Genomic DNA, 24,077 nt, shown 5'->3' with positions numbered 1-24,077 from the left:
TTGTATCGTGTATTGTCTACACTTGCCTCCTTACGATGATGGAACTGAGCAGGTGCAACACAGACCTGGCGGAAAATACCTACTATCTGGCCCTTCACGGAAAAAGTTCGCCACCCTTGGTCTAGATAGTTAATGAAGCCCCACGCACACTATTTACTCTTTTTTGAACATTTAAAGTTTTAAAATCCTACAAAGACTGCTTCAAATTTTACCAGTGAGAAAGACCAAATGATGGATACATTTGATGCGAAACTAGGAAAAACAAATCTGGGAAAAAGAAAAATCACAGGATTTTGAGTTGTTTTAGTTAAAAAAATGATCAGGATGTTATTTTCTCCATCTGCTCAAAATTAAAAAGACAACTGGCTCCTTTTTTTCTTTTCTTTTCTTTTTTTAACAAAGGTAACAAATATAAAAATCTAGTTGTAAACTGCCTTCAAAGTACAATTAAAAACCAACTAGAGGGATCCATCTTTTGAAGGGTTAATGAGTTCGGGATTAGAACATTGAAATCACCGCCACGTTGTTGATTTCACAATGGCTGCAGCAATGAGGAAGAGCATAGACAGCAGGTGTAATAGCTATTTCCATCCTGTAGCCATTCAAACTGAACTTTAATCTCTTCCGGATGTAAGAACTTGAAAATGGCTCCATGACACTCTTAGCACAGGTGTCTTCATCCCATATGAAAAGAGGCAGTTTCTATGGCAATCCTGGTTAAGTGCCTATCATGCTGCACTAATATAGTGCAAAAATGTGCCTTCCATAGAGCAAAGGAGATGCAGTCAACCAGTTTGAAAATTAGGGAAAGTAGAAATGTATTAACACAAGCAAATTAGTTTTCCAGACAATAACCACTATAAAATACTGAACTTGAGGACTTTTTTTTTTTTTTCTCTAAGATACTAGTACATGTCCAGCATTCGTACTTTGGAGAAATACAAGAGTTAAGTCTTATAAAAGAGTCTTTGCCTCTGAAACGCAGGTTAATGAAAGCTACCATCAACCACCAAGATGCTGAACTTACTCAATGGATTCTCTGCTCAGCTTAGAGCTTATCTCTTATTCACCATTAAAACTGCTTATTAACAAGTACATAGTCTGACATAGTAATGTGTATCATTCAATTGAGTATACATGTTGTTATGTTGACTATAATATTGTAGAGATCTTGGTATAAACTCTTCATGCTAAAATGTTACTATGGGTTAACACTGCCGACAGAGGCTTGCATCAGGTGTTCTAACTGACCAATTCCACAACCGTATTTTAGAGATGAAAGTGAATGGTCAGTTGGTAGATTTCTGAAAAGATCACAAAAAAACTCTCAGAATGCAGCCTGTAGTCAACTGAATCTCCTAGAATTCTCATCGCTGATTTTTTATTTTTACATAAGTGGTACTATCTTGATATCTCCATTGGCACTGATTTTCACTCTTTGATGCTCTTTTAAAAAGTTACAATGCATTTGAATTCACACAGTATGAAGAGCTTTGTGGCTGCTGGATGTCTACTGCAAAGTCAGAAAGCTGAAACTGGTTGTTGCCCGGGTAAGTTCTATTCTACATATCTGCATCTCCATCGTAGGCTAAGGTTAAAGGTTTCAGTCGGTTGTTTTGCCTTCTTTGGGGTTTCTTTGGCTTTTTGCTGTAGATAATAATAAAAATAATTGGAGAAGGAAAATCAATCTCTCATTGTAAATTTTACTGTCTTAAATGAAAAATGCAAGCTATATTGATAAAGTTGCCTAACTGCCTAATGACCTAAATTCAACCTTAAAGTTTGATTTTCTGGTATCTTTGATTTTCTTACTTAATGCTCTGAATAAACCTGAAATAGAACCCATCAAATATTTTATTATCCTGCAAAAGAATTATCAAAGGAAATTTCTCACTAACAATGGAAATAATACTATAGTAAAATCATTAATATTTGACCAGAAGTCTTTGTAAATAATACACAATTTATAATACATGTTTAAAAAGATAGAGGAGTAAAATTAGGTATCACCATAATATCTTTCTCCAGTAGTAATTCAGTATCAAACTTCATAGTTCACGATAAGCATACAAAGCAGTTTATCTTGTATAACCAAGGACAACATACTTGAGATGACCTGGAGCAGCTCTGGCTCATCTTCAGATAGTAAATGGCTCAGATTTGGTAGTTTTTAGAATATTTATGACTAAAGCTATTTTTATTTCTAATTTCAGATAAGCATATTAAATAAGTGTGGAATACTTATTTGAGACAAATTACTGTTTTTGTATTATAGTCAACTGACAGTGTTTTTGCTGAAATAGATATGTATCCCCTTAGATTTTGAAATATTTAATCACTCACCAAGCTAGATAAATCATGGAGACAATAAAGATGAGTAACACAAATGCCCCAGCTGCTACACCGTAAACCCAGGTCTTTAGTCTCCCATCTAAGAAGAATGGATATTAGTTATTAATTTACATTAGTCTGGGGTGTGTGTGTGTATATATATATATATGACAGTCTTTAACTATGACCAATGACCAGTCACCTACGGCCAAATCCTTTCAAAACAAAGAGTTATTGCTTAGGCACAGTTAATGATTAATGCAAAGCTGCTATTATGAGTTAGATGCTGCTTCATTAAAGGTAAATTATCAATGAGAATTAATGGGAAAGAAATAATATTTTCAATTTGCATTCAGATTTCAAGTTCATACTCCTAAATTTTTGTAGCTTCTTATCTAAATTTTACTTCAAATTCAGTGTATGTGTAATGCTAACTAAGCATTTTCTTATTTTTATTCTGAGAATGGCAATTATAAGAAGAAAAGTAATGCAATTTCAATAAAGTCCTATATCTTAGCGTTAATGCAGACAGGTTTGTGAACATAAATTTTGTTATTTTAACCTTTTTTTCTGAGATGAATTAAAGTGAATATATTTAACTTTGGGGGGGAATTAATCTTTTATCTGATTTACACTTAACCCTGTCCTTTAGAGTTCAGTCAACAATATCCTTTGTAAAAATAGTCAATAAAAAAAAAAAAATAAAATAATTAAAGTGTGTTAAAAAAAAAAAAATAGTCAAGTTTGATAATAACTTTTTAGCTCCAAATAACATTTTTCTAACTTTTTATTATATGGAATTAGGCAAGGTAAGAACTTTTCTAATTTGATTTTCTAGTCTCACTTTCTTTGAGGTTCTTAGTTTTGTGTTCAGAATAAACTTCAATTAGATGATAGTATTAATGACTTTGCCTAACTTGATCATTACATCAACTTGTATTTTCTTTTGCATAGATACATTATATTACTGCTAAAATTACTGCAAAATTTTTAGATTACTGCTAAAATTATAGACTGGGCAAATTGACTCCATAGACACTGTTTTATTCAATATTTGGAAGGCATCAAAAACAAATCGGTACTGTGAAAGTTTTTCTGCTTAGAGCTCAATCAACTTAGGGGTCCATTTAATATTCTAAATATAATTCTTTTCAATTCTATGGTTTTTAAAAATTAGAGACTGGGTTTAAAATCAACCATTCTTGGGTTCATCTGCCTTGAGAGTTGTTTTTCAACAAATGTTCTTGGAGTTTTTAAAAAACCAAGAACAAAGTCTAAATGTACTTTTTAAGAACATATATCTTTTTAATATATTAAAATATTCATTTTAGGGAGGGTATATACTTAAAATGACAATATTCTCTTTTTAAACTTTTTTTTTTTTTTTTAGTTTTGATGTGAGAAGGTCTTCTTGGATTCTTAGTTGAAGTCAAGATTGCTAATAGTCATTTGCAGCTCCACTATCTTGAACACTGAAAGGAGTTTGCCAGGTCTGCACAAACAAGTCAACTTTGCAAAATAAATTATATTTTCAGCTAACAGCCATATGAAGGCAGGAACAATGTGGTTAAATCACAGTGTTTGGGTTAAATCATCCAAATACTGAAGATACTTAAAATTCTTTTAGTGATTCTCTAATAAGGGAAAGTGTTTTGACTTAATGCATTAGAAATAGAGATGTGCTGTGCAGATTCCCTCCTTTCTCATATTTCTAACAATAGTAAAGTAGACTATGCCTGGCTTTGCCTGGATATTTCCTTTGGCCATTAACTAGTAATCCCTCTTGGTGTGGGGAAAAAACACCATGATCTGCACTACCTTACAGCCCTTGCAGCACGATTTTAAGCACCAGCTTTAGTTCCAGGACTAAGCATACAGTTCATTCCACCTGGGGAGACTGTGTGAACAGGGTAGGGCCAGCACTGGATTAGGCCTTCAAGCTTTTGCCTGTGTTGGCTTCAAGTCCATTACTAGACACATTAAGGGTGTCTGTTTAATATGACAAGGATCTGGTAAGTCTCCAAACTTAAATCATCCCATTTAGACAGGAAGGCTCCATCCTTGCCCTGCTGTATCTGGCGCTAGTACAGATTCTGATTATCTGAACTTACCAAATCTAGGGGCTGATAGAAAATGGGCTGGCTACCAAGGACTGCCCCTCCCCCGGTCCTGTCCTGGTATAGCACTGCATTACTGATATTCCTACTTTTAGGTTCAAATTATTACCGGTCTGTGGTCAAATGAAAAATTCTTGAATGCCTTTAGAGTTTTACTTACTTCAGTTCTGAGTGACAATATACTTTATTCCTAATTAATATTTCATTGTTAGATTTCTTTGTTCAATGTGAATATAATTGTACTTGTAAATTTAGGTCTGAGATCAAAATAACTAATATCTTAAATTTTTTTCCAGAAGAAAGTAATTTCATTTCTCTGAACTTTGAGCATGAGTGCCTTTTCCCTAATAACAAAAACATTATGCTGTATGGCAATATCAGAATAAATGAGTACAGATGAAATGATAACTCCTGAGAAAATGCTTATTTTTTTTAACCCTTTGACATTGGTTAAATGTATAATTAAAGGATTCTACATTAACACTGTCTAGTCACTTCACCTGGCCCAAATGGCTGTAGAAACCAGGTCCTTCCCCGTCCTGTTGGGTTACTGGAGGATTGGGTGGGATGTACTGCCCGGCTGGTTTTCACATCTCCTCTTTTGTCCTCCACAGTGGGTATCACCACCACAGGGATAAGTGTGCACTGCTCAAGTGTACCATTAGAAGACATGACTTCAGTGTACCCTTCTTCACAACTGCATGTCCTCATCTGCAGAAGAACAAGAGGATTTCTACTGTACACAGAAGGGGATCTTTGAGAGCATAATAGATCTAACTTGAAGAGAAGGCTTTAAGGAATGCTGTTTGGGGAATTTACTATGTGTAATTTCTGTCTCAACTGCATAAAAACACATTTTTTGTACTGTCTACAAATTATTTTAACAGTAGAAACAGTAAAAACATTCAGAATATTCATAGTGATAAAAGGAGAGATCTAGAAATAAGGCTTTAAGGCCCCAAGACATGCTTTTTCTGGGGGTGGGCAAATGGACTTTTAAGAGGTGGTGAGATGACAAATAATGAAGTTGGCTTGTCCTTCCTAATGAAGTCACACCTACCTCACTACAGTATGAGTGGGGTTGACTACACGGTGGGTTACAAGACCTGTCAGCATCAGGCTGGCGCACCACCAAGCAGCCCCCTGCAGAACAGAAAATCATACATTGACAAGTAGCATCTCTTGCAGTGAGAGAAACACACTGTTGTATAGACTTGTCTTTGAATCCTGAGCCACTTTGGGAACCCCCGTGGATTCTTCTGGGGGTGACTAACTGTTAACTATTTGGTTAGCCTGGACTACTTCGTACAGGAACTTGAGGCCCTTCTTATTCAGAGGAGATAGCACAGTGCCCGGCACTCAGCAGGAGCTCCACAAGCACTTACTTGTTTAGTTGCTCCTTCGAACACGCTAATTGCACACCAGCTATTTCTGTCCTTGTCCCCAGTTCCCCCTATTGGTCCAGTCCAACATTAAAAAGCAGATTGAATTTTTCTTTGAAGTTAAATTTCTTTCTTGGCTAGTCAGAGAAACCATTTTCATGTCCCTTGAGTCACATAATTTATGTGACTATCATATAAATGTGTGTTTTTTTTTTAATAATGCATAGTTCTTAGAGAACAATCACAATTCCTACCAGTTCAGGATTTTTGTGGGTATAGGAAAGAAAACATTTGTAGCTACTAAGTGATGTATTCCCTTCTTGTTTAACTTGATATTGCAGCTCTCTGGTTTTCCTTCCTTCTCTTTCTTCTTTTTAAGTGTAGTACCAAGTGTGCCTAAGTTGTTACAAGTGAGGTTTCAAGATAAGAATTGGTGTCCTAGAGAAACAATATTGGTGATGTGGAGGGAACTTGAGTTTCAAACCATATTTGCTCAGTTGAATAGAATTTTAAGAAAGTGAAGTTTTTCCTTTACTTATTGAATTGATGATCCTTTGGAATTTAATCAGAGATACCTACTGTTAATTCTTTGCTGTCTCTATCAATAATATAACTTATTCATCAAAAAATTGTGATGGGAAAGCAGTTAGTCACTGAAACGCAATTGCAGTTAAAAGGCCATTATTAAGGTTATTATCATGAAACACATGAAGAAAAAGGAAGACAACATCTTGATTTCTAATAAGGACGACTTCATAAAACTAAAGCAATTGATCAGGATAGGTAATATACTTTACATGCTTGTGTATTTCTCATAAAGAATCCCATTTCTCCTAAAAGATGGAAGAAGAATGCATATAGAGTTTATTACATATCATTTACACACTGGCCTTTTTGGTTTCAGAGTATCAGAAAGAAATACACTGGGTACTTCAATGGATTAAAAAGAAGGTGAACACATGATGTCTACAGGTAAGCCTTTTAAAACTGGACTTACCTTTGTATTGCATTGAGGAGTATCCCCAAATTTAGTGGAAAAAGAACTTTTAACATGTAGAATAAACAGCAGATGAATATTACTTGCACCCATATTTGGGGAGGAAAAAAAAAAAAAACCATGAAAAGTAATAGGACCCTCTGGGAAAACTCCAGTGTTCCCTCTGAATAGCTTCAAGAAGAATGTAGACCTTCATTTTCAACACTTGAGTTGAATGGACCATCTCTATAAGTGCCTTCAAATTCAGAAAAACTATGCTTCCCTTCCTAGGGTGCTTTCCCCCCTTAGGCCTCTTACAGTGGTGTGGTTGGAAGAGATCCGCTCCCCCCCCCCCCCCCCCCCCGCCGTAAATAATATTGTGAGAGAGAAAAGTTTCCTGGTAGGTGTCTCTTCTTTCTTATATATGTGTCCACTGGGAATTGCTGTTATCAATGGTTTCTTGATATAGATTTCTCATGTATACAATCTTACCTTCCCAAGAATATAATTTGATATCCTGTTCCAGCTTTCATAGGAAATAAGTAAATTAGGTTTAAATAAATCCAGGTAATTTAAAATCTAATATAAAAATTGATGCTTTCCAAAAAGCATATTGATCTCTGTTCCTGTTATCTTACTGTATATATTACAGCTAAATTTATAAATGGACATTACTAACAGGCACCCAGATGCACATTACTTTTTATCTCTGCCAGAGGGCCAAAACAATGGCAGTAAGTCAGCAGGTCCCCCTGAAGAGTCGCTCTCAAAATTTTTGCTACTGGTACACTATGAAGATTTCTATAGATTAGATCTACAAAAATGTTAAAGGAGAGACATTAGATCTTTGGGTCATGTGCTTAAGGTTGAGCTTCTTGTTCTGACCTTGATTTCTTCCTAGGAAATTTACAAGGTACATATCTGGAACCAAGTTTCTCTCCACTTCACAGGGTCCTTAAGAACTCTGGCATTTACTGAGTTTAGGTAAGGAAACTTTCAGTAATCACAGATTAGAGAAGCTCTTTGGTATATTTGGGTCAATTTCAGAAAAATTTCTCATTTGGGTTTCTTGACTATATAATTTTTGAGTGGGGATAGAGTAGGTTAACTACCCAGATACTCTCGGCTTGAGATCTAATACTCTTACCTATTAATTAATTTAAAAAAAACCTGAATTATAGATTTCTGAATTCAAGCAAGATAATTCAAGACATTTAGCTTTGTATAATTACATTCCCTTGATAATATTTTTGGCCTTCATCTGTATTGTTTTTGAGGTACAGAAAGAGATATAGTCAACAAAATACTGATTTTTTTTTTTTTGAGAACATGGTGAGTTATTCACATAAAATTTTTAGGGAAGGCAATTTGAGGATAATTTATTGGAATTACAGAGTATGTTAACTAAGTTCTAGCTAGATTGTCTAAAATGGCTGGATGAGGGAGAATTTAATTGAAATAATAAAAAATAAAACAATTACTGGTTACATTAGTACAGCCTAGAAACTGAATCCCAAACATGTGCTAAATAGTGAAAGAATATCTTTCACTATTTTGTTGAACCAACTGAATGTGTGTTACAGGAAGACTTTTAAAAAACAGAGAAATTGGAAGTTTACCTGTTACATTATTTTGTTGAACCAACTGTATGTGTGTTACAGGAAGACTTTTAAAAAACAGAGAAATTGGAAGTTTACCTGTTACATTTATACCATCTGACCTTTGACACCAGACTGTTCGGGAAGAACCCTTCCAGGCACTGGCCATCCATTTATACTCATAACACTGTCCATCTGCAGGGACACAATAAACATGAACAGAAGCATTCTGCTGTCTAGAAGGACAATCATGGGGAAAGAATATTAAGAAATATTTATAAACAATTGTAAAAGTGGTAAGTTCATCTCAAAAATTATTCAAATGTTATTTTCTTGGAATTGCCATATAGATGTTGTAAAATTGTTATAAAAATTCCTGATCTATTCCTAAATCTTTTTTTTTTGCCATGGTTTTTATTCTTTTAATGATAATACAGTACAGTTGATCCTTGAACAACATGGGGATTTGGGGCATGTACCCCTATGCAGTCTAAAATCTGTGCATAACTTTTGACTCTCCCAAAACTTAACTACTAACATCCTACTGTTGACTAGAAGCCTTATTGATAACACAAAATCTGAGTTAATTGTGTTATATGTTACATACTATATGCTTATAATAATGTAAGCTAGAAAAAAATATTACTAAGAAAACCATATGGAATGGAAAATATTTTATACTGTATTTATTATTTTTTAAAAGATTTTATTTGTCAGAGAGAGAGAGAGAGCACTAGGAAGGGAGGGCATTGCAGAGGGAGAAGCTCCCTGCTGAGCAAGGAGCCTGATGCAGGACTTGATCCCAGGACCCTGGGATCATGACCTGAGCTGAAGGCAGATGTTTAACCTACTGAGGCACCCAGGAGTCCCTGTATTCTATTTATATTTTAAAAAAAACCTCTCATGTAAGTGGATCTGGGCAATTCAAACCTTCAGTTCAAGGGTCAACTGTATTATTAAAAGTTTTAAGAAGTATCATTACTCTATGTATCATTCTGAATTATACAGATGAAATATTTGTTTTTTTTAATGTAGCTATAGTACATTTATTTTAACTGCTATATAGAATTCCACTGTACTAAATGGCACTTTTTTTTTTTTCCTTTTAAGGTATTTCCTCTGAATGGCCTTTTAGGTTGTTTTCAACTTTTGCTGTTAGAGCAATGCCTCTGTGGTCAATCTTGTGCAACTCTCTTCCTCTCTTCATTCTCCTTTAAGGTAAATGTCTAGAAGACAAATTTCTGGGTATCACTATAGGGATGGCTGAAACTTTACTAAGTCTTTATTTTTTCCTCTAAAAAGTGACAATCCGCATATCCACCAGCAGCAAATAAAGGTTATCATTGTTTGAGCCTTCACGAACATTTATAATTGCCAGATTTAAAATTTTTGGTTAGTCTAGTGGGTGTGGAAGCTCTATCATCATTTTAAATTGTAGTTCTTTATTAATGCTATTAAAGAGTAACAAATGTTTGGGGGTATTTAGACGACTTCTTATGAGTGTTGCTTCTTTATATCTTGTGGCCATTTTTTTTATCCTCCTGAAATCTATGCCTTTTCTTATTGAATTGTGGGAATTACTCTAGAATAGCAGTTCTCAAAGTAGGGTCCAGAGAACCTGGGAGACTTAGACATTCTTTCAGACTTTGTGTGTGTGTGTGTGTGTGTGTGTGTGTGTGTGTGTATTTCCCTTTTTTTCAACTACACATCTGTGTGAGTAGAGCTGGATTTTCTTCGTATACATAAACTAAACTAAGACTACAAGAGATTGAGTCTAGAAACAGAGATGAGAATCCAGCTGTCTTCCTCTAAGGCAGACATTATATATTTGCAAATATGTAAAACAAGACCATGTTTATCAAAGTTATTGTTTTTATTTTGCAAAGTAGCTATTTTTCAGGAAGTATTATTGTTACATAAAATTGGTTTTTGGTTATTTAAATCTCATTTTTAATATAAACTTTTGTGTATATATAACTCACAAAAGAAAATTTGGTGTCCTCATACAATTTTAAGAATATAAAATTAGACCAAAAAGTTATAAAACTGTTGTTCTAGATACTAATCCTTGGAAATTAACTGACTTCACAAATACCTTTTCTAAGTCTTTGGCTTCTCTGCTAACCTTGTTTAGGATCTATTACTATGTAGAAGATTTAATTTTTCATCTTTCCCATTTTTGTGTTTGTCCTGTCATTTAGGAAATTCTTCTCTACCTTGAGTTCATAATGATATTCTCCTATATTTCCTTCAAGTGTTTGACAGTTATGCTCTTCACCTTTTGGGTTTATAATTTATTTAGTTTATTAATTTATCAGTTTTGTATATGTGTGAGCTTACAGATAATTTTAAAAACATTCTGTAGATAAAAAAGTATTTCAACATTTACCTACCATTATCCTACTGAGTTTCAGTTCTGTTATGTACTTATATATTAAAATATGTTCCTGGGATCCTCTGTTTATTAGTCTAATTGCTTTATTGTTGACTGGTCATTTTTTTTTTCAATTATTAGTGCTATAGAATAAATCTTGAATAAAGCCATGAAAGCTCTTTGACCTCTTCCATTTTCTCTTCTTGAAATTCTGGACTTTAATAATTCTGAATCTTCTTGGTCTTCAACTTCTCAGATCAATTTCTCAGATTACTTGAAAATCTTTTTAAATTACAGGGAATTTATAGATAAGTTAGTATAAAATTGAAATGTAATGATATTGAGGCCTACCCATGAACATGCCTATTTTACTAATGTTTTCATTGTTTACATGCTTCAATAAGATTTCATCACTACTATTCTTATATCATTTCTATTAAATATATTTCTACTTGTAGTTTTATTTTGATTCAAATTTTTTCTAATTAAATTTTGTACCTGAGTCTTACTGGTAAAAGATTTTATTTTTTTATTCAAGTATAGTTGACAAAGTATTCATTTCAGATATATAACCAGTGTTGCAACAATTACATACATTATAAAACACTCACCATAGTAAGTTTAGTTACCATCTGTCACCACACAAAGTTATTACAATTTTACTGACCACATGCCCTGTGATGTTATTATACTTTTTATCCCTGTGACTTAATTACACTGTAACTGGAAATTTGTACCTCTTTGGTTCCCTTCATCTATTTCACCTACCCCCAGTCTGGCAGCCTAGTTAGTTCGCTGTACTTATGCTTCTGTTTCTGTGTTTGTTTTGTTCGTTCATTTTGTTTTTTAGGTTTCATATCTAAGGGAAATCATGTGGTATTTGTCTTTGTCTGACCTGTTTCACCTAACATAATGCCCTTAGGTTCCTCCATGTTGTCTCAAATGGCAAGATCACATGCTTTCGTATGGCTGAGTAATGGAATATTGTATATTCATATACAACATTTTGAGCCATTTATTGATGGACATTTAGCTTGCTTTTGTATCTTGGCTAATAATACTGTAATAAACATGGGGTGCATATATTTTTTTAAATTAGTGGGTTTTTTTTTCTTTTATTTGGGTAAATACCCAGAAGTAGAATTACTGGGTCATAAAGTAGTTTTAATTTTTTGAGGAACCTCCATACTGGTCACTATAGTGGCTGGACCCTTTGAGGTTCCTGCCAAGAATGCACGAGGGTTCCCATCGTCCACATCCTTGCCAACACTTGTCTTTTTGAAACTAGCCATCTGACTGGTATGAGGAAATTCTCACTGTGGTCTTGACTTGCATTCCCCTGATGATTAGTGATGTTGAGCATCTTTTCATTTGCTTTTTGGCCATCCGTTACCTTTCTTGAAAAAATATCTATACAGGTCCTCTGCCCATTTTTTTCATTAGATTTTGTTTGTACTGAGTTGTGTAAGTTCTTTATATAGTCTTGAGATTAACCCATTATTGGAAAAATCATTTGCAAATATCTTCTCCCATTCAGTAGGTTGCCTTGTTGTTGGTTTCCTTCTCTGTACAAGCTTTTAATTTTGGTGTAGTCCCGATAGTTTTATTTCTGCTTTTGTTTCTCTGGCCTGAGGAGACCTGTCTAAAAAAATGTTGCTAAGGCCAATGTCAAAGAAATTACTGCCTATGTTTTCTTCTCGGAGTTTTATGGTGTCAGGTATTACATTTAGGTCCTTAATTGATTTGGGGCTTATTTTTATGTGTGGCATAAGAAAGTGATCCAGTTTTATTCTTTCACATGTAGCTATCCAGTTTTCCCAGTACCATTTATTAAAGAGACTGTCTTTTCCCTGCTGTATCTTCTTGCCTTCCTTGGGGTGGATTAATTGACCATGTAAGTGTGGGTTTGTTTCTGGGCTTTATGTTCTACTGATTTAGGGGCCTATTTTTATGCCAATTCCATACTGTTTTGATTAATATAGCTTTGTAGTAAGTTTGACATCTGCAACTGTGCTACTTTCAGCTTTGTTGCTCTTTCTCAAGATTGTTTTGGCTGTTCAGTTTTTTTGATTCCATATAAATCTTATGATTATTTGTGCTAGTTCTGTAAACAAACAAACAAACAAACAAAACAAAACAAAACCTACTGGTACTTTGGTAGGGGTTATACTCATTCTTCCAATCCATGAGCATGATCTCTCTTTCCATTTATGTATGTGGTCTCTAATTTCCCTCATCAATGCCTTATGATTTTCAGTATACAGTCTTTTACTTCCTCCGTTAAGTTTATTTCTAGATATTGTATTCTTTTTGGTACAATTGTAAATGAAGTTTCTTTTTCTTCTGTTTTGTTATTAGTCTGTAGAAATGCAATGGGTTTCTATATATCAATTTTGTATCCTGCAACTTAACGTGATTCATTTTATTCTAATAGTTTTTGGGGGGAGGGTCTTCTGTGTATAATATTACATCATCTGTAAGCAGTGACAGTTTTACTTCTTCCTTACCAACTTGGATGCTTCTCATTTCTTTTTATTATCTGATAGCTCGGATTTCCAGTAGTACACTGACTACAAGTGGTGAGGGAGGATAATATCCTTGTTGTACTTCTGTCCTTAATGATGAACAATTACGAGCTGGTCTATGAAGTGTAATAATGTTAGCTGTGGGTTTGTCAAAGATGGCCTTTGCTATGCTGAGAACCACCTGTTGAGTTTTTATCATGAGCGATGTTCTATTATTTTTTTGTTTTCTGTTACAATTTTTAAGGTGAAAATCATATAGTAATCTGAATGGTTATTTCTTTGTTTTCAAGTATTGAGCTTCTGGTTGTGTTTTGGCTAGAACCTTCTTTACTAGGTTGAAAAGAAGTAGCCACAGTGAGCATCCTTGCTTTGTTACTGATTGCAAGGGAATGTCTCTTATGTTTCCCCTAATATTATGATGTATGCTGTTAGTTTTGGTACATTACATTTATCAGGTAAAATGATTTCCTTCTAGTTCAAGTTGTATTGGGAAATTTTTATTGTAAATTAATTTTGCATTATATGAACACCTTTTCAACGCATATTTAAAAATTATATGCCATTTTTTCTGTTGCTGTGAGGACTTACATTAGTTTTTCCTAATATTTAGGCATCTTTGTACTTTCAAAATCATAAGATATTAATGGTTTGGTTAGATAATACTCTTTCATGATTTGACATCTATTTTCATTGGTGAATTTATTAACTGATTTTACTGACAGGGTTGTGCTCTCATGGAGCTGGAGAGATTTTCCTCATCTTTTTTCCCCACACAACTTTATTTTTTAAGATTTCACATAAAAGGGAGTGGTTTGTTTCTTTAAATTTTGGTAAAACTCAAATATTTGATATATCTGAGTTTTTTTTAATTTTTAAAGATTTTATTTATTTATTTTCCAGAAAGAGAGAGAGAGAAAGCACACAAGCAGGCAGAGAGGCAGGCAGAGGCAGAGAAAGAGGCAGACTCCCTGCTGAGCAAGATGCCCCATGCAGGACTCGATCACAGGACCCCGGGATCATGACCTAAGTCGAAGGCAGTGGCTTAACCCAGTGAGCCATCCAGGCGTCCCAATAAATCTGAGTTTTAAATAGTTACAGACTCCATGGTGTAGATTCTCAATTATTCTTGGTATAAATTACAACAACATTCTAGATTACCTTGAAGTATTTATATTAGCAAAATTTATTCAAAAATATATTTTCAAACTCCATTCTATTTGTTGTAATATTGATTTTTATTTTTTCCCCCATTTTGCAGTATTGATTTTGCTTTTTTTTTTTTCCCCCTTGATTTTTACCTTGAGGTGGTCTATTTAGTTTTGGTCAACTATTGGTTGCTAATTATCTTGTTTTCTATCTCATGAAATTTATATTTATCTGTATTAGTTACATTCTACTTTTTCTTTAAAAAAAAATTCTCTTGAGTTTAATGCTTAGCTCATTTTAAACTTTTCTCCTTCCCATTTAGGCATTTAAGGCTTGAAGTTCTCTCCTAAGAACTTTCGTGCTGCCTCCCACAGGCCATTTGGTATGTAATGCCCTGGAAGTGTGGTTTTTAGTTTTTACCCATGTGTGTGCATGGGGAGATTTCTTTTGTAATTTTCATTAGTGACTTCTAATTTTGTTTGTCCTTTTGGTTTGAGCAAATCTTTCCCTGGGATTTATTTCATTTTCATTACTACATTGTCCTAGGACGTAAGGAATGATTTATCTGGTTGGTGAATTTGGGAAGATTCAACTGACAAGGGGGATGATTCTACCTACTTCTTAAGTCATCTAGCACATTTGGTTTTTATTCTAAGCATTGTTCCTTCACATTCTAAGCTCTCTCCTCCAACTTTTCAGTAATAACAGTAATATTTTGACTTCTATTTGCTATTAAATGTCAAACTCCCTAATTGTTTCAAAACACAAGCAGGAAGGAATGGGTTGTTCGTTGACCCTATAAATTCTTAGGTTTTCATCTAGACTGCCTCTGTGTTCCCAAACTATGACATTTTAATGTGCAGTGGTTCTTGGAAATGTCATGAATTGTGTGGCTCTATATGTACATATACATACACATATAAACCTATAAACATGTATGTTCATGTGTTATGTCAAATTCTTATCAACACTTTATCAATTTCTAAGAATACAGTGAAACCTCTCACTTTGCTGTGGATTTTTGTTTCCACTGATTTAAATAAAGGATACTGTTGTGACAAGGGTTGTCCTGGGTGTACAAATAATGTGCTCTCAGTTATTGTAGCTCATAAATAGACATTTTTTTACATCTCTTATCTAATTTATGAAAGGTGGAAAGATTTTTCTTCCTATAAGCTTTAAAATTCAGGATCATACTCCTAATTCTCAGTCTTAAGCAAGATCTTAGCAAATTACTTATTGAACAGAAAAGTCCATATCTTGTGCTTTTGTCTATCAATGTAAAAATGAATTAAAGAGATTTCATGATTTGCAGCACTCACCATTACATGATTTTGTTTCTAACATTTGCTCTGGGCACAGATGCTGATTTTCTAGTTCCTGTATAATCACAGCTCTAGAACGGACCTGTATTCCACCAAAGCCTAGGTCTTCACCATTCACACAGGTTAGCTGACACAGGCTCCACGAAGACCAGTCCTTCAGATAACAGTCACCTGCAAAACACAGGTTTTTGGTTTATACCCATACCAATAAACAGTGGCCCATAGTAATTTTACTTCTTAACCTCACTGGAAAATGTAGGACTAGCATACCAAAAAACCATGATATTTGTAAGATTTAGATAACTATTTAATATTTGTGAATTTGTAAGTGTGTATCGATGTTACTTTTGGAGTGGATGTTATTGGGTATGGAGTATGGATTGAAGGAGTTTTTCCTTGTGATTCACCTCCTCTGAAGAGACAAAAATAGTTGATTTAAAACCTACCACCACTACTCTTGTCATTATTATAAAAGGGTATATCATCTTGTAGGTACTTATAATTTCAAAAGAATTTGAACTCTGAGGCTGAGAAAACTGGCATTTATACTTTTTTTCTCCCCTATTGCTTACCAGAGGTGTGGAGGTGAGAAAGCCAATTGAGCAACTGGAGTAGTGGCAATAATGCTTGTAATTTTACCTGATCTACAGCTCAATCCACTTCTCCTTTTTTTCAATCATTTACTGAAGAATAATACACATGAAAAAATGTTGGAATTTTCTCAACGTGATTACAAAACCATGCAACCAATACTCATATCAAGCAACGGGGCATTCTCAGAAATTCAGAAGCTCTTCTTGGGTTATATCTGGAATTACACTGTACATATCTTCAACAAATATCTCACTCCTTTATGTTTGCAAGATCCACATGTATTTATGTAGTTCTAGTTTGATCATTCTTACTGCTGTACTTTGTTCCACCATATGAAGGTATTACAATATCCATTCTAGTGGTGGGTAAGTGGAGAGTTGTAAACTTTTTCTATTAGGAATACTGCTGTTTTGAACATTTTAGTATGAGTCTTTGAACTTTTATGTGCATTTCTATTGGGTTCATACCTAGGAGTGGAATTGCTGGACCCTGGTGTATCATGTGTTCAACCTCTTCAACCATTTTGAGAACAGGGAAGAGTTAATGAAATATCTTTCCCATATACCCATCCATTCTTCAGGACTGACTGATGATACTGTTCAGAGGATACAGTATTATGATAGACACAAATCCATAGGGATTCTTATCATGTTAATTATTCTAGCCATACCACATGCATAATTCATATTGCCTTACATTATGCTGCAGATGTCTAATATTAGCACAAAGTTGCCTGGAGATCTGATTAATGAAAACATGTCTTGTGTTAACAATTAAGAAATCTTGGTCAGGCATGAATTATTGACTAATAGATGTATAATAGTAAAGTGGAGTGATTTTTGTAGATCTTTATAATAGTATATCATTAATATTCAATGTCCTCCTGAAGTGCAGAAAATTCTAGTAAATTTTACAAGTGTTACAAGCATGTTTAAATACTTTTTGGTCCCCCAGTTTTTAATTACACAGGGGAAACTATTAAAATTTTAAACACTCCTCTCAAGATAAAGGTAATATAACTCTACCTCAGTTATTGCAGACTACATGGAAATAAAGCCTACTAGTAAAAAAGGTAGGTTTTATCTCTCTGCTTATAGCACTTGAAATAGTGTATTTTACAATAGAATTCAAAACATCTTTTAGTAATTGACTGTGATTTATATATTCCTCACCCCCAAAGAAGCCAGTTCAGGCTTCAGAGATTTAATAACAACAAATGAGAATGAGACATTAGCTTGTACTAAACATACTTTCATATTGTGACTGTGACCATACAAAGCATAATAATAAACTACACTATGCCTGTAAAAGACAGGACAAGTGTATGAAATGCACATCCCTACTTTAGTATTTTGCTCTTTAAAGTTTGGTAGCTCCTGTATTGCCAATTTTCAAAACCCATTATTGGAGGAAACCAGCCAAGAGAGGTACTGAGATGCATAGATTGTAATTTACCAAAAAAGAACAGCCTCCTCCTGGATATATAATTAATTTAATTAGAATGGTGTGTTTTCCCTGTTGGATATTATGGGATCTTCCTTTCCTCTGGGTCACTTAGGACAAAGTTCAATCTTGTATTTACTTATATTAGTATTAGATTTGCAACTCTCTCTTCCATTAGAAGATAAACTCAATGTGGACAGGGTATATTTGTCTCTCACTGTATCTCCAATCTTGAGCCCTCGGCAGGGCCCCCAATAACACTTGATAATAATCAAATGAATGGGTGATTGGGCTGCAGGAAGTATAATGAAAACAAGTAGGAGAAACTCCACAAGGAAGTAGACACCAATGCCTGGCGAGGAGGTCAGTGTTGTGGGTATCACAATAATCGTATTAATGGCCCTGGAGAATTGGCTTTGGAAGAGATGGGCCTTACCAACTTTTAGCTTTGGTCACCTTTCAGGGACTATGTGACCATTCAGCACATCGAAGCCCAAACGTTCCGTCGTTGGCTCTTCTCAGAGCCCTTACCTGCTACCACCGCCTGAACCTCAGTCTGTTGTGAAGCAAAATGATTTTATTAAATTTAATTGTGTGAGATATGGACTGAGATCGGGCCAGTATTGGGGGGGGCAGGAAATGGAACAGGGGAATTGCTGGATCAGGCTGTTATTAGCAAGTGTTGGAATGCCCAAGAAGCAATACTTAGCCTATGTCTAGAAAGTAAGATTTTTGAAAAGCTCTTTCTTCTCCTGAAGTAGAGGAACCCATCTGTACACACAAAACCATTACAGTTGAATATGCACAGTGAGAGGATGCTCTCAAACTCTAGCACTTAGTTCAAAGGATTGGGTTTTATCTACTGCTCTGTTTAATTTTATTCAGTTCATCTTGATAAACTATAGAAACTGCCAATATAATCTCCTCAAATAACTTACCTGCTGAAGAATAAGCAAATTAATGAGAATGAGTGAACCACCTCTATTGTCAGCTTTTTACAGTGTTTAGACACTTAATTCCATTAGAATAAACCTTTGAAAATATGTTCTCCAACTTTAAAATTTTCTTTGACTACCTAAGTAAAAAAGGTAGGATTTATTTTTGTCTCCAATATTTGTTTGCCAAATACTTTTTATCTTGGGGGAATCTTGTTGTGAAATAACACATTTCTTAAAGATATTAATATTTTTCTTATATGCAAATTGAGAGAATAAGCACTTTCCACTGAGGGTGAACTATAGGCAGTTTATTTCCAATCTTCTTCTTTCCTGGCCTACTAATAATAAAGTGTTTCCCCCATCTTTCTCAAAGCCTTCGGCTCATGTTTGACATTGAACTTACTTTGACTTCTATCTACCCTCAAGTTCTCTGCCTCAAGCCCAAATTCCTAAATATTAGCTTCTCACTGTTTGCCAATTATCTCTAAACTATCTGATATATAATATTTGCTTTCCACATTTTACTGCATGAACCCCTTGTGTCTAACTTTGAATTGGAATAATTTCTTTCAATATTTTCTTCCATACATTTTTTTCTCTTGGTGATGTAGCTGGGGATAGCACTTGAGGTTCATGACCATTTGCCATCACACTTTGCATACATTACATTGTCTTTTGGCTTTCATTGTAACTAAGAAGAATTCTTTTATAATTTTAAATGATTGCCTTCAGTTGCAAGTAATCTGGTTTTTTTCTTGATGCTTTCTAGTTATTTCTCTACATTTTATGTTTTATTTACAATATACCAATGTGCAAATTTATTATTGACTCTATTCAGGACGTAGAGTAAGCTTTCGTTATAAGGACTTAATCTTTCTTTAGCCATTATGTGTTTAGATCCTGCTTCTCTTTCTCCTGGAAGTCCTAAATTTCCTAAATGGAAATTCTGTCATACTTGTCCTGTCAAGCATGAGCCTAAGGTCTTAACTGCCATTCCCTGCAGGTGTTAAAACTCCAGGTGGGTGGATGTCAGCAGAGGCCACATGGGAGACCCAGACTTCACCCTTCCCTGGGTAATAAGGCAGTACCCCCTTCACCCACACTACAGTATCCAGTTATTGGCACAGATACTACTGAATGAGAAGAACTTGCTGACAGGACTTGAGTATCTAAATAGACACAACTTAGACTATACAACTTAGACTATCCCCCTTTCTCAACCCTGGTGCTAACAGGAAATGACCAAACTATGAATTCTGTTTTGGTATTGTTACCTGGGCAAGGCTGGGTGCAGGTGTCCTCAAGAACCATTTTTTTATTCCCATCTATGATGGGTTCAATGTCAGTACAGAATTCTTCATCCACCACTTTGCTGAAATCATCAGCTGATCCATCACTCACTACACAAGAAATGTTCCTTGTTCTGGTCCCTTCGCCACACTGGGCATCCTGAAATGCAGGAAGAAATAACTAATTAGGAAAAGAAAAATAATTCATTAGCAAGCTCATCACTTACAGTCATCTCTACACCACTGATTTTGATTTATGAGCAGTTAAAGAACCATTTGTAACCCTAGGGAAGAAGTCCTATAGGACACTAGCTATAAAGTAGACAATGAACAATCTATTTGTTTTCTAGCCAAAGACAGGCAAATAAATTTTCATTAAAATGAATCAGTCTCCAAATGATTTAAAAAACACAGGACAGGGACTGCTTATTATCAAAACTAATTAAACAGTTACAAAATGGCAAAGCATCTAAAATCTTCAGGAGGAAACATGCTGTCAGCTCTGAAAAATACTTCTGAAAACAAGTCTCTGCGGATAAAGGACACACATTTCCATACAACTTCTTGAGATCTGATTACCTGCACTTGGCATAGAGACCACTGGCCATACTGCCACTGGTAACAGGGTTTCACTGGGCAAGGCTTGGACTGTTCCATCAGGGCAGGGCATGGCCGCCCATCACCCTGAAAGGGCTGGGTCACTGTGCGTCTTCGGACCATTTTTCCTTAAAGAGATACAAAGGGATGCAACTCTAGTGACATATTTGTGCAAGCGTGTATCTTGAGAGAGGGCATCACAGACCTTTCTGCTGAGGAGACCTGAGGGGTGAGTAAGGCTCAGACGTTTTGGAGAGAAAGACACTGACTCAACCTTTCTGAAGATTATCTGGTAAGACTTAAAGCAAGAAGGATATTTTATTTCCTTTTTTTTTTTTTAAGATTTTATTTATTTATTTGACAGAGAGAGATCATAAGTAGGCAGAGAGACAGGCAGAGAGAGAGAGAGAGAGAGAGAGGAAAGCAGGCTCCCTGCTGAGCAGATAGCCTGACGCAGGACTCAATCCCAGGATCCTGAGATCATGACCCGAGCCGAAGGCAGCGGCTTAACCCACTGAGCTACCCAGGCGCCCTATTTCCTTTTCCTTGACCTTGGGTCTAATGTTAATGAAGGTACAAACCTGTGAGGCCACATGTTTGAGAACATTCTGACCAAGGAGACCAGTCGGAAAGCTGACAGTTGACCGGGCATTCCACCATGCAGGATGTGTTCATTGGCCAGTTCTTCTCCAGGCCAAGCTGCAAGGAGAGAGGCAGATCTGTTTGTCCTGAGCTGGAAGCATGGCTCAGTGCTTAGAAGAAGGGAGGAAGAGAAGTAGAGTAGTGGAGAGGAGAGGAAGAAAAAGCAAGATGTATAACAGAATAAAAAGGTACCTGGAGGTCAAACACCCACACTTAAAAATAGAAAGTGGCTCAATCAATCCAGAAGAGTGGGAGCAAAGGGCACAGGATGAGTGCTGGAGCCCATTTACTCAATGCTGTTGAACTGTTTAAGTCATGAAAAAAAGTAGCTTTAGTCTCAAAATTGGCTTAACTTCCCTAAACAAGGAATGAAGAGGTGTAAGCACAATTCCTTTCCATTAGTTAAAAACCAAGAATATCACCAATACGTAGATCTATAGTGGTATCTCTGGGATATAACTTATTTTTTCACGTGCATGTTAAACTGAAAAGCAAAAGGTTTGAAAGACAAATCACCATTCAAAACTATTATAACACACTGAAATAATACAAAATATTAGTTGTTAAGTATACTATCTCTTTCAAAAGGAAATATTGTTCAATAGAACTTTTTGTTATGACTATTTCATACGCATTTATTATTTTTTTTTACAAAGATTTTATTTTCTAAAACTGATCTCAGCAGCTAACTGTAGGATAACTCTCTTATTCTGGTTAGCCTCTCATCAGATACTAATATTGTGACATTCTGTTGGCATTGAGTTCCTTACTTAAGCATTCTACTTTTAAAATCAGAGATTTCAAACTCATTGTCTGTATACACAAACAGTTAAAAAGTCCAAGGTTCAAAGTAGCATGAAAATAGAAACATTTAAGAGCTTGTTAGAAGAGTACAATTTGGGGGGCAGGAGTAATCCTTGGGAATTTGCAAGATCTTGTTTCATTTCTGTATGGAAAGGAAGCTCAAGTGTCTAATGTACATAACAAAAGCTGGCAAAAGAAAATTTTTCTGAAATCTTGTGTTGTGGCCCAAGTATAGCTTGTGGCTCTAGGTTATCCGCTGAGAGAGGATCAGGTCATGACTGCAGGCTACATACCTCTGCAGGCACTCCCATTATATTCTCCACCAGTAATACTTGACAAAGCTGAGCATTCGGTAAAAAAGTTTTTTACTATTTTTTACCATATCCATTGAAGTCTCATAAAGTCACTTAAAGTCATGGGAGGTCGAAGAAAGACTTACAGTGATTATATGCAAAAAATGATGTGTAACATTTAAGGTAGACCATTGTTTTCAGGAGAGAAGATCTGAATCACAGAATTCAACTGTTACTGACTCATTTCACTACAGAATTGAAAAGAATGTCTGTGTATAGATGCCCTGGGCATCCAGTAGTAAGATATTTTAACCCTCTGCTCCTTTTTTTCTTATATTTATTGTGTCCTTTTTTTCCCCCTCTCTCTTACTCTCTCATCTGTCTAAACCTATGTGTCTAAGTAAATGGAATCTGTTCAGGGATCAAAGAATAGGAAAGGAGAAACCAATTACTAGATATTGGGTGAATAAAGAAAACATCAAAGGAAAAATGCTATATACATGCTAGATGGGTTTAACCCTAATTGTCCTTTTTGTTGGGTAGGAATGGCATTTTTTTTTCTTTTTGGCTGTTAGGGACACAGCAAGAGTTAGCTACTGCTGTTATGCTGAATGCAGGGTTTGCACATGTATTAGTAGGTAGGCAATCAATCCATTATTAAAAAAGATAGCCAGCTTTTCTCAGGGCTATTATATAATACTACTGCATTCATGGGGATGGATAAAATGGGATAGGAGTTGTTTATTCCAATTCCTGCAGAGAGAGCACTATTCTCCCTAAAGACAGTGTTTACTAGAATGTTATAATTTGAATCCCTAATTGTCACCACAGCATTTGAACATTATAATATTAGTGCATAAGAGTAAGTTTATCTAGACTCCTGGATAATTGAAATTAGTTATTTCTCAGGGTTTACTCATATTTCACTAAAGACATAAAGGAGTCTGGGTATCCCTCTGTCCTATAGTCATGTTTTTAAATTGGTTTTGTATGATTTGGGTTTAGCTTTCACAAAGCTCTCAGCTATTCATGGTAGATTTCATTCTGATCCAGGATGACATTTATATGTACATTTGCAAAAAAGGAGATAACATTAATTAACTAGAAGTAGATCAAAGCTCTCCAGCCAATATATGACTATAATAATGTTCATTAATACTAATGTTATTTTTATAATGATTACATTACTTTGATGTTACTAGTTTCAAAACCAAATTAATTCAGGTATAAAATTTACAATTAAAGTGTGAATACACTAAATTATGTTATAAGATGGTGGTGAGTGGAATTTATTAAGTAAACAACTTGGTTTCAGCACACTCGGGAACTCTGTTCCCATGGACAGATATAACAAAGTTGTTAGGGCCAACATGACAAAGATATCAAATGGATTAAGATATTTCCATCTAGAGTTTTTTCAGGAGCTGGAACAATTTACTATGGGCTTATATAACCCCTGGGATGTTTAGATAGAAGTTATGGTCACCGTGTTTATTGAACCCTAATGGAGTCATAAGGTCCTCTCTCTATGTCCAAGATCTATTGAAGCTCCTGCTTATCTTGGTTCATGTTTAACCCAGTGGGGCTTACATGCAGGAGAAGTTAAAACCTGTCAGGAACGTGAGTACACATTTGGTATGGGAGTCAGACAAAATCGTTACAACATGAAGTGTAGCTTCATGAAAGCTAAGAAAGACCAACAA

At 35.1% G+C, this 24,077-nt stretch overlaps 1 protein-coding gene across 3 annotated transcripts in view; it reads right to left on the bottom strand.

Annotated features, from left to right (window-relative positions):
* Nucleotides 1–358: 358 nt before the first annotated feature.
* THSD7A (thrombospondin type 1 domain containing 7A) overlaps nt 359–24,077 on the bottom strand; it is a 452,669-nt gene continuing 428,950 nt past the window's right edge. For 2 of the 3 annotated variants that reach the window (XM_032303909.1, XM_032303910.1), the window contains 9 exons: nt 21,217–21,334; nt 20,618–20,763; nt 20,024–20,198; nt 15,772–15,945; nt 8,504–8,599; nt 5,509–5,591; nt 4,949–5,159; nt 2,344–2,431; nt 359–1,647 (listed from right to left, as the gene is read on the bottom strand). In XM_032303909.1, coding sequence (XP_032159800.1) covers nt 1,563–1,647; nt 2,344–2,431; nt 4,949–5,159; nt 5,509–5,591; nt 8,504–8,599; nt 15,772–15,945; nt 20,024–20,198; nt 20,618–20,763; nt 21,217–21,334 — 1,176 coding nt within the window. In that variant the 3' untranslated portion in view covers nt 359–1,562. The remainder of the gene's footprint in view (nt 1,648–2,343; nt 2,432–4,948; nt 5,160–5,508; nt 5,592–8,503; nt 8,600–15,771; nt 15,946–20,023; nt 20,199–20,617; nt 20,764–21,216; nt 21,335–24,077) is intronic. The other variant, XM_032303911.1, reaches the window with a different exon arrangement.

The sequence above is a fragment of the Mustela erminea genome, chromosome 11, assembly GCF_009829155.1.
Source record: "Mustela erminea isolate mMusErm1 chromosome 11, mMusErm1.Pri, whole genome shotgun sequence".
Classification (NCBI taxonomy): Eukaryota; Metazoa; Chordata; class Mammalia; order Carnivora; family Mustelidae; genus Mustela; species Mustela erminea.
The sequence above is the reverse complement of the archived record's forward strand: the minus strand, read 5'-3'. Positions and strand labels throughout refer to the sequence as shown.